This window comes from Rhamphochromis sp. 'chilingali' (assembly GCF_963969265.1).
Source record: "Rhamphochromis sp. 'chilingali' genome assembly, chromosome: 14".
NCBI classification, from domain to species: Eukaryota; Metazoa; Chordata; class Actinopteri; order Cichliformes; family Cichlidae; genus Rhamphochromis; species Rhamphochromis sp. 'chilingali'.
The window spans coordinates 35106885-35122520 of record NC_137941.1 but is presented as its reverse complement, the minus strand read 5'-3'; the positions used below and the strand labels follow the sequence as shown (position 1 = coordinate 35122520).

At 41.2% G+C, this 15636-nt stretch overlaps 2 protein-coding genes across 2 annotated transcripts in view; one reads left to right on the top strand and one right to left on the bottom strand.

Annotated features, from left to right (window-relative positions):
* sctr (secretin receptor) overlaps nt 1-1099 on the top strand; it is a gene marked incomplete at both ends in the record, with an annotated part of 35482 nt that extends 34383 nt beyond the window's left edge. The window contains one exon of the mRNA XM_080902854.1: nt 926-1099. Coding sequence (XP_080758980.1) covers nt 926-1099 — 174 coding nt within the window. The remainder of the gene's footprint in view (nt 1-925) is intronic.
* Nucleotides 1100-11033: 9934 nt separating this feature from the next.
* On the bottom strand, nt 11034-14366 carry dbi (diazepam binding inhibitor (GABA receptor modulator, acyl-CoA binding protein)). Its single transcript, XM_080903156.1, has 4 exons — nt 14232-14366; nt 12453-12570; nt 12010-12072; nt 11034-11381 (listed from the first exon to the last, which is right to left on the bottom strand). The coding sequence occupies exons 1-4, from the start codon at nt 14244-14246 to the stop codon at nt 11308-11310; spliced, it is 270 nt and encodes an 89-aa protein (XP_080759282.1). The 5' UTR covers nt 14247-14366; the 3' UTR covers nt 11034-11307.
* Nucleotides 14367-15636: the final 1270 nt, after the last annotated feature.

Sequence of the window (15636 nt, the reverse complement as noted above, 5' to 3'; positions counted from 1 at the left end):
ATAATAATAATAATGATAATAACAACTAGGGCTGTGTGATATGACCAAAATCTCATATCCCGATATAAGGCATTTATCGTCCCGACAATAATATATAATAACAAAAGTTTTACATTTTCTGTAAATTCTGTGAATCTCGGGCAACTCGACTTGCGTGACGTGTTTTCAGCTCAGCGTGTGTATCTGGACCCGAGTGTTACATAAGTTGTAACGGCCTCAATTCTCTTTGTGAGTATTTATTCCACGCGTGCTGCGGGGAAAAGCCTGTTCTAAGCTTCTAAATTTGTTTGTTTTTAGCACCTGACGGCTCTTTTTAGCTTCTCTTTTGTAAACACTCTGCATTCTATGTCATGTGATTCCGTTTATTTTGAAAAATCTAAACAGGATCTTCAGCTTTATTGTGAAAGGTTTATGTGGAAATAAACAGTGGACGACAGAGCCACGCGATGGTTTTACCGTCGTTGTTGCTAACGACAACGCATAAAAACAGTCGTTTGTCCATCCGTAGTGTGGTTATATTAAATATAAGAAAAAGAGAGAACGTCTTGAAACTCCACAGTGACCATCAAAACGATAAAATAAATATTACCTTAAACAGTTTACTTTGCAAAACAAACAATAGCGTAATTTGAAACATAGACGTTTTCATATCATCATCCGATATATGTGGTTATATCGAACAGCCCTAATAAAAACAATAATAATAATAAACCCATATAGTAATTAATATGTAATATCTGGGAAAGTAACACTTGGCTTTTAATTTTATGGCCAAGAAGTGAGGAACTGGTGCAATTTAAAAGTTTAAATCCACAGAAAATATTTCTTCTTTATCACCATTGTGACTGTGTTTAATCTTAAAATATAACTGCGAGCCAACTTTTCCCCAGTGTAGCAATAATTAATAGCAATAATTGTTCTCCAGGTGCAGAACGAGATCCAGAGGAGGTGGCGGAGGTGGAAGATGAAGCACCGCGTGCAGTTGGAGCACAGGAGGAAGTGCGGCAGCATGAGCCAGAGCGGGGGCTCTGAGCGGGGCCCCACCAACATCACTCTTCTATTTAAATCAGCCTCCACACCCGAGTCTGGTCTGGTGTAGCATGATACGAGGTTCCTCAGCGAGAGAAATACAAGATGATGTCTTCTCCATTTTAGACACAAATGTGTGCAAAGAAGGCAGAGCAACAAAACTAAGTACACTTTTCCAAATGTATCTGAAATATATATACAATCCTCATACACTCACATGTTAAAATATCCAGGTAAATGCCTCTGAACGGGATGTTTGCATCATGACACAACAAATGTAGTACTATACACACACACACATATATATACACTCAACAAAAATATAAACGCAACACCTTTGTTACTGCTCCCATTCCCCATGGGATGGACGTAGAGACCTAAAATTCATTCCAGATACACAATATAACCATCCCTCCCAAACAGTGGTCACAAATCAGTCCAAATGTGTGGTAGTGGGCACATCTGCTATATTGAGATAATCCATCCCACCTCACAGGTGTGCCACATCAGGATGCTGATCTGACATCATGAGTAGTGCACAGGTGTACCTCAGACTGCCCACAACAAAAGGCCACCCTGGAATGTGCAGTTTTGTCTCACAGCAAAATCCCACAGATGCCACAAGCAATGAGGGAGCGTGCAATTGGCATGCTGACAGCAGGAATGTCAACCAGATCTGTCGCCCGTGCATTGAATGTTCATTTCTCAACCATAAGCCGTCTCCACAGGCGTTTCAGAGAATATGGCAGCACATCCAACCGGCCTCACAACCGCAGACCTCGTGTAACCACACCAGCCCAGGACCTCCACATCCAGCAGGTTCACCTCCAAGATCGTCTGAGACCAGCCACCCAGACAGCTGCTGGAACAATTGGTTTGCACAACCAAACAGTTTCTGCACAAACTGTCAGAAACCGTCTCAGGGACGCTCAACTGCATGCCCGTCGTCCTCATCGGGGTCTTGACCTGACTCCAGCTCGTCGCCGTAACAGACTTGTGTGGGCAAATGCTCACATTCGATGGCGTCTGGCACGTTGGAGAGGTGTGCGCTTCACGGATGAATCATGGTTCACATTGTTCAGGGCAAATGGCAGCTGAGAATGTCCCAGTTCTTGCATGGCCAGCATACTCACCGGACATGTCACCCATTGAGCATGTTCAGGATGTGCTTGACCGGCGTATACGACAGCGTGTACCAGTTCCCATGAATATCCAACAACCTCGCACAGCCATTGAAGTGGAGTGGACCAACATTCCAAAGGCCACAATTGACAATCTGATGGACTCCATGCGACGATGTGTTGCACTGCATGAGGCAAATGGTGGTCACACCAGATACTGACCGGTTCTGGGTCCCCAGACCCCCAATAGCGCAAAAAACTGCACATTCCAGGGTGGCCTTTTGTTGTGGGCAGTCTGAGGTACACCTGTGCACTACTCATGATGTCAGATCAGCATCCTGATGTGGCACACCTGTGAGGTGGGATGGATTATCTCAATATGGCAGATGTGCCCACTACCACACATTTGGACTGATTTGTGACCACTGTTTGGGAGGGATGGTTATATTGTGTATCTGGAATGAATTTTAGGTCTCTACGTCCATCCCATGGGGAATGGGAGCAGTAACAAAGGTGTTGCGTTTATATTTTTGTTGAGTGTGTGTGTATATATATATATATATATATATATATATATATATATATATATATATATATATATATATATATAGTTATATAGTTTCCCATTCATAACTGTACAGTGTGTAAATGATGAAACAACATTATTTGGATATTGATAAGTATCTAAATAATTCTCTTCAGTGTCAGCCAGTTTCTGTTGGCTCGGTCTGACCTCTGCTAAAGCAGGACACTGAGTGGACCTCTCCTGTTTGTTGTTTGAATATTTTAATTGAATTATCTGATGAATGATAATGCTGCTGAATATGAAGTCAGTTCTGTGGTTTTAGGAAGTAGAATTCTAGTATTTTATCTTTCTTAGCACTAGTTATATATAATATGTTGCAACATGCAGGATCTTGTTAATGTTTTATGAGAACTTGCAAAATAAAATGTGAGAATGTGTAAAACATGTTGAAAAAAATTAAATGCTAATGTAACAAGTGTCACCTGGCAGTTTGTTGCTCTCTGCCAGGTGATTGGCTGAAGAGCTGTGAAAAGGTACTGGGTGTGTGGGGTGAGGTCAGCGCTCTTCTGTGGAAAAAACCCAGAGGCGATTAATTGACTCGGGTGCGAGTGGGTCTACTGTCGGTAAGAGACTTTTGCCATTTTGTTTGGATCATTTGTTATTGTAGGTGCTGATTTTTGATGTGTGTCGTTGGACTTTTTTAGTGTGACCACGAGTTTTAATGGAAGAATTGATCAAGCCCTAGATCGACTGCGCGCAGGGAGACTGATCAGTATTGTAGGTATATTGAGTGTGTTTTAGCTTTTGAATGGTTTCATAAAATTGATATTTTATTGGGTAATATTTTAATCGATAGTGTTGTTTGTGTTTTTCAGCTGCGCTGTCTCTGATGTCCTTTTTTTTTCGTTCTTTTGATTGATTTGGAATTTTGTTTGTGTTGTCCGTCCAGCTGTAAAGACGGTTATTGATTGGGAGTGAGTTGTGTAAGGGCGGACTAACCTCCTTCTTTGTTTTTTTGTTTATTTGTTTGTGCCACTTCCCTTTATATTCCAGATTACAGGTCATGCATAGCGCTGCTTCCCAGCTGTGCTGAGACCCGAATTATTTGCAGAGCGTGCCACAGGTGAATCGATTGCAGTGTCGCTAAACGGGGTGTAACGCTTTGCAGTGTTGTGTAATTTTCACACCATTTGTGTGGTAAGTCTCATGTGCAGCTGGGATATCAGCAGGATGTGTTGTAAGTCCGGTCTGGAAATAACTGGGAATTTGTATGTTTAATTAATGTAATAAATAAATTATTATTGGCTGTGGCTACAATGTAGCTTGCCATCACCAGTGTGTGAATGTGTGTGTGAATGGGTGGATGACTGGATATGTAAAGCGCTTTGGGGTCCTTGGGGACTGGTAAAGCGCTATATAAATACAGGCCATGAGATGGAAAAAGATAGTGTGCACTCGCCAGGTTGGAAAGTTATTTCCCAATATCTAAGAATCTGGGATTCAATTCCATTTTATTTATATAGCGCAAAGCACAACAACAGTTGATTAAGGCGCTTTATATGGTCAGGTAAAGACCCTACAATGACACAAAGCTCACCTTAAAGAGGAAGAAACGTCCAGCAGAACCAGACTCAGGGAGGGGCAGGGCCATCTAACTGGAGCAGACTGGAGCAGGACAGATAAAGGGATGTGTCCGAGTCTGTTGTGGTGAACAGAGAGCTAATCATTAAAGTAAGTCTACATAGGTAGACTGTAGGTAGTAAAATGTTCCAGCCGTGCCCTACTGGAAGGAGACTGGGGCAGATCCATGACTAGGGATGGGTATCGTTTAGGTTTTATCCGATACCGGTGCCAAACTGGTACTTTTGAAACGGTGCCGGTGCTTAACCCTTTAGAGCCGGCCGCTCTGTTTTGCGTAACTATTTTTAAATCCCGGTAGCTCTGCAACCACGTAAGCTAGCGCAATAATTTTTTTTGCATATGAAACCGGAGGAGTTGTACTTACATCTTATGCCATCAGCTTGTCCTCGGTCACAGTTTCCTTCCACATATAGCTTTGCAAAAACTGCATAAAAAGCACTTGCAGCAACAAAAACATAATATTCCAGAAACACGCTTTGCCGATCCGATCAGCTGTTCATAACACTTCCCACGTTGGAATAGACGTCAGCGCGAACTTTTGCATGTCCGCCATTACCTGCCCGAAACCGGAAGTGACGTCATTTTCGCGGAAATGTAGTTTTTTTTACCATCAGGGCCTTATGAGCCTATACTGGTGTTTTTAAAAGTTATCTTTGACTTTATGACTTTCTGTGTCTTTTCTGGGATGCTTAGGACTCATATTGCACTGCTGGAAATAGTTTATTTTGATGCATATGCTGCTTTTTTGCAAATTTGCAGTATAATATCTATTTTAGTTTTTCCTGCAGAATATAAAAATTGGTGTATTTAAAAAATAAAACTATGAAGACACTCAAAACAAATTTCCTGTGGTAGGAAACTATTTTGTGCAACTTTTTTGTATTTACAGTTTTGCGGGATAAGCCTCTTAAATTTCTCTAACTAGAAATATATGTTAAAAAAAAACATTAACGATTTTCAATTTTTTTGTAGTTTATTGCACTTTTTTGCAATTTATGGTATCCCTCTTGGCTGGAAGCAGTGCTTAAACAATGGAAAAAACACAAACTTTATCCAAAAACCTCTCATGTTTAACTGTTTTCCACTTTTTCTTTGGTCATTTTAGCCTTTTTGGCCAGGGTGAAGGGAGTATCTGCCATCAAACAAGAGGACAGCTGCATGTAGCTATGAAGGTGTTTGCTAGTTCACCTTACATGCATTAATGTAATAACGTGGTTAGCCTACTCAACGCGAGTTACACACGAACAACATTAAGCTACTCACGCAGAGAAGAACGGCTGCTGCTGCATCATCATCCTCATCATTTCTGCTACACTGGCAGGGCTAGGGGCCAGGACTCTCCTCTTCGGGTTCTCGGGGGATGTTGCTAACTCCGGGTCCGATAACAGGCACCACACCCGCAGTAGATGTGCTCGGTGTGAGGTCTCGCAGCAAGCTATCAAATACGGCGCATTTCTCGGCTTTTAAAAAAACCGCTATGCGTCGCCAGGTGTTTCATCGGATTTGAGGTGTTACCTCCTTTGACAGTATCACAGTATCAGCTTAAAGCACTTGTTGCTGCTGAGTTTGCATATTTTGCTGTGAAGTACAGCCAGACTTTTGACCGCTTCGCCTTGGGCATTTTTAATCTGTAGCTCTGCCCTAAAAGAACGTACGTACCTGGGCCCGCCTACTATCCTCGGAAACGTAAAATGATTGGCTAGAATCTAAAGTGTATCACAGCTCAGGAAAAAAAGCACTGAAATAAAGCACCGAAATGTGCACTGCTTTTCGGTCTGGTTACTACCGTTAATGTCAGAACCGGTGCCATCATGGCACCGGATACCGGTACCCATCCCTACCCATGACATTACAACTTGATATGAGATTACAACTCTTGGCTGGCTTGGGAACTCACTGGGAGAGTAAGGTTTAGGTATCTCTGCTTAGACAGCTAGCCTTGCAGCTATGCAGCCCATTTGATTAACCCTCCTGCCATCCTTTAAAAAACTCACACCCATTACCCTAGGGACCATTCTCAGCCACGCCCAAAAACGCCATAAAAAGACCATATATCCATATTTTATTCCACTTTAAATTAGCCAACCTTGTAAAACTACTTCTCCCTGAAATATTCATGTAAAGTTTTAATTATATTTTCGTTGTTTTAACCCTTCAAATCCCAGTGTTATTACATGAGCGCCCTGTGTTATAAGCCCCAAAAAACAAAAAACAAAACTAAATATTTCCACAAAAAACCAGTTGAAGTAATATGTGATTGTCATTATAAGTAGGCCTTTAGATGGACCAAAGATTGGCACCAACATACATTTTGACCTGCCATTATTTTTTTGCATTTTTTTTTGCAATTTAAAAATTAAAACTTCAAGGCCCTGAGTCTTCATTGACATCCAAGAAAAGAAGAAAAAATAAAATCATATGATGATAATTTGGGGTTGAAAAATAGCGTTTATAATGGAAGTCAATGGGCAGAAAATGGTCCCCAGGGTGATGGGTGTGGGGATTTCTGCTGCTCAGCCATTTTAGGCTGATTTAAGGAATTCACACTGGAATATTAACATTGACAGGTAAAAACTATCCTGTGGCAAGTTTGGTTATATTCCACTGAACACAGTGGAAATGGCAGCCATTTAACACATAGCAGTGGCACAAAAAGGTCCCAAGAAGGCAGGAAGGTTAAAAACTTAGGGACTTATAACCATTTCACTATGAAATAACAACTTATTTCATAAAGTAAACTTCATGTGCTTTATCTATAACAGCTCTCCTCTTGGGTACGAGATTGTGGATACAAGCAGCAGCAATGAGCTTCCTCTGAAAAGTGGCTGGCCTCTCCCTTAGAGATAGGGTGAGAAGTTCAGTCATCCGGGAGGGAATAGAGCCGCTGCTCCTCCACATCGAAAGGAGCCAGCTGAGATGGTTCGGGTATCTGACAAGGATGCCTCCTGGGCGCCTCCTGGGTAAAGTGTTCCGGGCATGTCCCACTGGGAGGAGGCCCCGGGGCAGATCTAGGACGCGCTGGCGAGATTATATCTCTCGGCTGGCCTGGGAATGCCTTGGTGTTCCCCCGGACAAGCAGAAGGAGGTGGCTGGGGAGAGGGAGGTCTGGGCTTTTCTGCTTAGGCTGCTGCCCCCGCGACCCGGCCCTGGATAAGCAGAAGAAGATGGATGGATGGACTCTCTTCTGAATCACCTACTGATTATATTCACAGTATTTGTTCACTGAACAAACACTTCTTTAGGGATTTGCTACCTTAGCTTAGCTCATAGTCAACTCGCTAGCAAGATGGCCTCATTTTCCTGCTCAGTTTGGCAGATTTTTAGCTACACTTCGGCCTCCTTTTGTAATAATATAATAAATGTACCATTTTTACAGTTCTGCTCACTGAATTGGAGAATTGGAAAATACTGTAGCTAATCAGGCCCCTGTAGTCAGTTTGGACAAACGTAGTTTAGCCACCATTAGCTTCCCCCCCAAGAGATTGTCCCAAGCAGCCAGGAAAACAGGCTGGCTGGATTACGGTGAGGAGGAAGCATAGTCCTAAACAGAAGCCCCTGGTACACCACCAATCTATTCATCTAATTGTTTTTGCCCACTAGGAGAATACTTTGGTTATTTGCAATTCTATTTTGAGTCTTATGAAGTTAGCCATACAGTAAGGATTGTGCAAGGGGCGAGAGCAGGAAAGACTGAATGAAATTACAATTTACATTTTCAGTAATGACATCCGGTTACATCCATCAAAGTTTGCTAAAATTAATAATAATCAGTGTGTGTAACACTTGTCAGTTACCATGGAGTCACTGCCAAAGGTGGGAAGTAATGAAGTACAAATACTTCGTTACTGTATTTAAGTAGAATTTTCAGGTATCTGCACTTTACTTGAGTAGTTTTTTTCTGATAAATTTTTATAATTACTCCCTACATTTTTACACAAATATCTGTACTTTCTACTCCTTGGATTTTCAAAACAGGCTCGTTACATTTGTTTAATGCATCTGAGGGGAGTTATTATTTCAGCATTCAAACCTCAGAGTGATTTGATCCTAAACAGTAACATGTTCATGTGTTAATCACCAGGGGATGATGCATGAAAAGAGATGAAAGAGGCAAAACTGTGTGCCTTAGTCAGTCTCCATCAGCGTAACAAACATCAGCAAACACACAAACTGTTTGTGCGCAGCCTGTCGCACAATGTGTTGCTAGCTAAAGGTCCAGCTGCTGTATTTTAAAGAAAGAACTAACTTCACTCAGAGATGGAAGACGATAAGAAAGATGGGACAGGAAGAAGAGAGCTTAGATTTAAAGGTAAGGGCTGCTCAGTGGAAATGTGAAGCTTACATGTTAGTCCTTAAATCAAATATTGGGCCTGTACATGAAACATTGTGTTTTTTTATATTGCGAAACACAGTTGCAAAACAATCTCAGCAAGACTAACTGTGTTATTTAAAGGTTGCATGAAAATCCTCTGCAGGTTAGTGCAGGATAAACAGGTCAGTTTGCTGCACTGTGATGGATTTACAGTAAAGAGCAGTGTGTGACTGTTTCATGGTCAGAGTCAAGTCACATCAAGTCCTGCAGGTTTGAGGGTTTCCCCACCAGCTGAATCCCACTCTAACCCTTTCCCTACTCATTTTCCTGTTTAGAGGCAACGTCACTCTCTACAATGTAGGCAACAGAAAATAGAGCTATTTTTATTTTCCTGATGTTCTGCTTAAGTGATTCAAGCTGAGTAGCTTTAATTAGAAACAGTATTTAGAGTGAAAATAAGGTTTGCATTCAATATTATTTTATTATTACATTAATATTGCACAAGGTTCAGTTAGTTTGGCATAGAAATAGGTGGTAGAAATGTTCATCATGGAGCTGTTTCTTACTTTCTTACTTTCAGTATATTTCAAAGCCAGTGCTTCAACTTTTACTAGAGTATTTTGAACTCTACTATAGACTAGTATAGAAGGGTAAACCACGCTATAACGTGGTTTACCCTTCATGGCCTCGATGATGTTTTTGTTGTGCAAGTTTGCATGTTTTTTTTTGTTTTTTTTTGACAGGGCATTGTGTTCTGCATCAGAGAAAAAAAGTAAAGAAAAGCATCTCTGGGTCCAGGCAGGAACCAGAGATGCTCTACAAACTGTTTTGTTCCCAACTGACACATCGTTAGTTGTGTGTCTTGATGTCTTTGAGCCCGAGTCTATATCTGCCCATAGCACAAGAGGACCCATGCAGTGGGCAGTCCTCTTCAAGTGTCTCTGTGTCAGACCTGTAGACATCGAGCTCATTGAGTCTTTAGATAATCCAGATTTAAAAATGCATACAGAAGGTTTATGGTGATTGGAGAACCAGTGAAGTACATACACCCTAATATGGGATCTTCCAAACTCACACATGAGGTGCACATAACATTGTTGGTTGCGATCACAGCCATTGTGAACAACTGACCACTTCTGCCTGTGTCCAGGGATCCTACAGATTCACACCTGTTTCATTGCTTACTCAGAAAGTAGATCCATGTGATCCAAGTTTGACCATAAAGACAAAAGTGTCACAGGGTCCAAAGCTTGTCTCTTACACTCAAACTGTTCTATGACGTCATCAGAGACTATTACCTTGTTCCTCTTCTTAGTTCTATGAAGCATCTTGAGGCATCTTTTGTTGTGATTTGGCGCTATATAAATAAAACTGAATTGAATTAAATTGAGTTCTTCTTCACCACAGCCATTAAGTTTTTTTTTTCACAAAATCCACCACATCCTGTCATTCTGCATTTCTGTGTAGACAATTGTTATCCTTTATTTATCCACGTAAACGTCTCAATGAGATTGAAATTGTTTTCATACCAAAACACACAGATAAGCAGGAAACAATCCAAGTAGAGTTTTATAGATATAAAAAACAACCAATGGGGAAGTCTCTGGATACGCAAAAATAGCCACTTAGCAACAGGACACAACAGTGGTTTACATTCCACAGTCAGTAATAAAATGTAAGGCACAAATTGTTATTAAATTGTTAAATTTGGATTACACAGCATTCATCACGGTAAATGTCTTTCTGAAAGTGCTGTAACTAATTAGAACTAATGCTAAACCACATCCAAGTCTTTATGGCCTCTAATTTTCTGCTTCTACTTTCAGCTAAAACTGAGGTTATTGTACTCGGCCCAGTATGGTATCCAATTAGATTCCTGCTCTGGGTGGCATTACCTTGGGTTACTAATAGCCTGTAATTTGTAATTATCAGGACGTCCTAAAAATCTCCTTTATCTCTGATATTTGGCTTCTCTTCATTGGCTCCGTTAAATCCAGGATCAGAATTTAAATCCTTCCCATTACATAATAATAATGATAATAATAATCAGGCCCCATAACTTTATAATACTTTATCACCCTATTAGAGCAGCTCACTCTTAGACTGGGGGCTTACTTATGGTTTGGGTATTTTAATGTAGAATGGGAGGCAGAGCCTTCTCTCTGGCTCTCTTCCACGCCTTGCCTTCCTCGTCTTCCTCCACTCAAGCCTGGTTCTGCTGGAGGTTGTTTCCTGTTATGGAGTTTTTCCTTCCCACTGTAGCCAAAGCTCATGACGGGGTGTTCTCTCTTTTCTTTGCAACATAAAGTGCCATGAGGCAACTGTTGTTGTGATTTGGTGCCATATAAATAAAATTAAATTGAACTGAACAAATACTTTAAAAAAAAAAGCTGAAGATCTAAAATCACACTTTCAGGTTACTGTTTATTGAAATGACAGGACTTTCTGCAGAAACACATGAATACTGAAACCTGATATATACACAGTTTAAATGTGTCCATCGGCAGCTACTTGGGTCAGTTTCTAGGACTAGAAGCCATCCACCAGGTGTTCATGTGAGCTGTTTACGGACACACTTGTTGAGTTTTAAGGCGTTTTAACGGTGCAGGGATGGAGACTGGTGCCAGTCACAGTCCACGGAGCAGATTTCCCGGCCAGTTGGTCGTCATCACACAGCATTATATTCCATATTTCTGCTTTAGCTCCTCCACCAGGCTGATGTACTCGTTCATGGCGTTCTCATTGCTCTTACCTTACAGACAAATTAAAAATGTGTTATGGAGGGAAAAAAAGACAGACAGACTAAATGAACAAGCTAGTCCTGCTTTTACTTTCAGAGACTCTTTTTCATAGTTTGTTGACATGAGGACTCAAAGCCCTGCTTGACAAACTCAACACTACAACAACTCATGCAGTCCTGAAAGGGGGCTGCATGCAGCCGAGTACAATATGCAATAATCCAATTTACTACAAAGGATGAGGAACGCACCAGCCCAACTTTTTTTTAATCAAATGAGCTGCACTCCTAACTCTGAGGAAATCATCCTTTATGTTTAAGGTAACATCAACTTATTCAGCCTTTATGCAATAAAATGTACTGAAATTGTACTTTTAGTAAAATAATAAAGGACAACAAGAAAACAAAAAATTAACAAATTTGTAATTCATTTTTAATTAATGAATATAAATAAACTTAACATTTATTTTAGGTTTATTTATATTAGGTCATGTTTTTAGAATTACAGCTGGATATATTTCAAGTAAGCGTTCACTTTAAACATCATTTAAACACATCCATTTCCTTCCATTTATCCGGGCCAGGTCACAGGGACCTGACCCAGACCCCCCTCTCCACAGCCACCACCTCCATTCTTACTCACCCTTCTGCTTCTCCCAGGCATCCCATTTAGCTTTCCCAGTGAAATCAAACATCCCTGGACGAGCTTCAAAGACAAACAAAGCAAATTAAACAATTTAGTGGAATCCTGTGTAATGCAGGTCAAATAAATATAGGACACATTCATTAAGGCCCAGCGTCTTCAGTACAGAGCAAAGGGCTGCATTACATTGCAACACAAAAACATAAGAAACACTACTGATAATTATCTAGAATATTTACATTTATGTGGAAATCTGAAAGTGAAACCACGATACACAGGAGCAGATCTAGCTCCTCAGAGAGTCTGTAGTACAGGTGTACGTCATGCATGTGCCAGTGGTTCTTATAGGGTGCATGTTCAGCGTAGCCAGTGTCAGACTCTTATCAACAGTTTGTGTGACAGCAGTAACAGTGCTGAGCGCAGTATCATTTGAAATTTCTCACCTGTGTTCACATCACCCACGGTGGCCTGCTTGAACAGCGAGTAGATCTGCAACATCTCCTCATCAGTCGGCTTCGCCTTCAGCTGCTTGACCTCTGCTGCTGCTTCATCAAACTTAGTCTGTAGAAGACAGGACGACAACGTTGGGACAGTGCTACGTGCAAAAGGTAGATTTTTTTCTTCCCAGCTGGAAGAGGAAGGACTTCTTAACACAGCTTTTCCACACATCCCTGTTTTACACTGGATGCTTATACTATTTTAATTTGCACACAGAAAGAAAAAACTAAATGTACCAGGGTCAAAATTATTAGACCTCTTGTGCTGAGAGACAAAGCGACTGTCCGGGCCCAGTTTGCTGCTGACTGCTTGAAATCAAATTGTCACGTCCTTCTTTCTTAATGATTCCTTCTGCCTGGAAGAGATTCTACCAGGTCCATCCCCACAGCATAAGACTGCCATCAAAGTGTTTCACTGTGGGAATGGGGTTCTTTGGGGTTGTACACCGCCCTTCTTTCATAAAACATCTCTATGACCAAAAGGGCTCTAGCTTAATCTCAAAGGATGTGTTTCCAGTACGTGCAATCTTACTCCAGATTGCCCATGGCATACTTCAGTCTGGACTGAAGGTGAAGTTTTTAATACTGCGAGTAAATAGAAGATAAAACTCTGTTTTAAAGTGGAAACACTTCATGCATGAAGGCTAATTTACCCCAGAGCCTTCCTCCTCGGCACAGTTTTCATTTATAAAGCTTTACAAAACCAAATATCACGGCTAACAGGTGGATTTTCCTGTGTCAGTGCAGCCAGCCAAACCACAAAGAACCGCTTACTGCTTAAGAGAGAGAGTGGAAGTCGACTGTATATAATTCCCCCTGACGATCAATAAAGTATTCTGATATCCTTAAATTCTGTAGACAAAACTGATTGTTACAGCTTGGGGAAATACAAAAGTGACCCCTTAGTCCCGCTGTTTTCCCTGAGTTATGGTTACACAGTTTCGAGAGCACGTGGTGCTCCATGGTGTAAATTAGCCTTTACACATGATGTGCTTTATGTCCAAGTTAACTTGATTTGAGTATTACAAAGCACATCAGTGAACACCAACGTTCAGTGCTATGGGTTAATAGAAAGGTCCGTTTTTGTGGGCTGACCTGGTCATTTTTTTTCTGAAATAATTTGTTATTGTGTTCAAAAGAAAACTGGGATGTTTATAAATGACATTTAGGAAATGCTTCACTTCCTCTGCATAAAAGTAAAATCAGGATAGAGAATCAGTCTAGTCCAACCAGACAGTGAAACACTGTTTTATAACTCGCAAGTGATCGGTGCAATAAAGAACCGTTTTACTCGGGCTTACATCACATTTGCCTTTACCCAGTTTGCTCACATGGTTGCGACATTGGAGCTGCCCCATTCTTGGCTAAGTGGGCTGAAGGGCAGACTGAAGAAGACGTTATAAATGCCCAGTGGGGTGATTTTTCTGAAGTCGTACTCCAGATCAGTCTGCTTCCTGCACAAACACTACAGACATGAAGAAAAGCTGCATCGGGACAATAGCTCCCCCGCAGCCATTGTTACACACCGACTTTTTCTGCGCCCTCGGGCTGCATGAGCTGCTCTGTAGCTGCTAACAAGTCGTTGAACAAAGACTCCGCACAGCTGTCTGGGATGCTTTCACTTCAGGACACACGGCCTGCAGCTAAACCGCTACATCAGCTAACGGTCTTCCTTAACAGAAGGCGGCGGAATATAAACCAGTAATTTTATTCTTTTATACAGACCTGGAGCTCAGCCATGCTCGGTTAGTAGACAAACATAAGCCGGGGACTTGACTGTCAAACCATTTCCTCCTTCACGCCCTCCTTCCTATTGGCTAAACCTCGGCCGTTCACTGGATGACGTGACCGCAATTGGAACCAATCATGTACTTAGAACCAGAGCAGTCGTGTCAGCGGGGTTCAGGATTCACGCTGTCACGTGATACCCGGAGACTTATGCCAAAAAGTGATCGTCCAACAACACGTGATTTCCAATGTTTGTATGATGTCTTTACTCATATTGGTAAATAGACTGCACTCAGCAGGATTTACAAAGGAGTTATATATCCAGTGTATAGCCAGTCCGGTCCTTTTGGCCACTTAAAATATGTTTACTAAACTCTTATTTTATGTGTTATCATTTCTGCTGCCCTCATGGCCAGATCTCACTTAAAAAATGAAGTTTTAATGTCAACGAGACTTTTTTTTAACTGCTTAAATAAGGGACACTGCCAACAGCTAATTGCGACTTCTGCCTTGTAACAGGAATGTTGTTTGTGGCTCAGATGGCTTGATATCATACACGAGGCATACATTACACATATGGTTCAAATATTACAGACTAACAAGTTATTTGTAGCATTTTAAATGCGAGCAATCAATCAGTTTTTGGCAGACGATCACTATTTGGTACAACACTAGCAGTGCTTTCTGGAAAAACTATTAATGCATTGATTTACAATATACAATACTATATACAATTGTGTATGTGGATGCAGCAATATATATTCACTTTAACAGTAAACTATGTGAGGATTTGCCTGAACAGTTACTGTTACAGAATTATTCTCTAATTCTGTAATATTGGATAAAACGCCAGTTATTGTCCTGCTAATGGTAACCGTGAACTGTACAGAACAAGTTCATTTTATCTGGGTGAGTTTTATTTTTAAACCTCTTATTGTCTTCAAGAGCACATCTCAGTCTTGTGTGCTGCTATATCTAGATTATATTGCTAACTTCAAGAACTATTGCAAGGCTACATAAAAACAAGGTCCATTATGGTGACTGGAGACCCGAAACACGAGACATGCATTTATCCCCGCTTGCCAGTACATGATCTCCAACACCCCCAGATGGTAAGACAGGCATTGAGATGCCACCTCAACAGTAAGCTGTAAATATATATGGCCTGCCAGATACCCAGCTGGAACAATAAGCTGGTCACAAAAGGACATAAATGCGACTTGAAAATTCTATAAAATTCATGGACTTCTCCACCCAAGGTCTAGCACCCTAAGACATATGAGCAACAGACAGAGAGAGAGTGAGGATTAGTGCGCGTCAGAGGCATGCATGAATACATCAGGAAGATGAAGCCCTGAGATGAACTGTGCCTCAGGGAGCTGAGGACAGACAGTGATAAGGA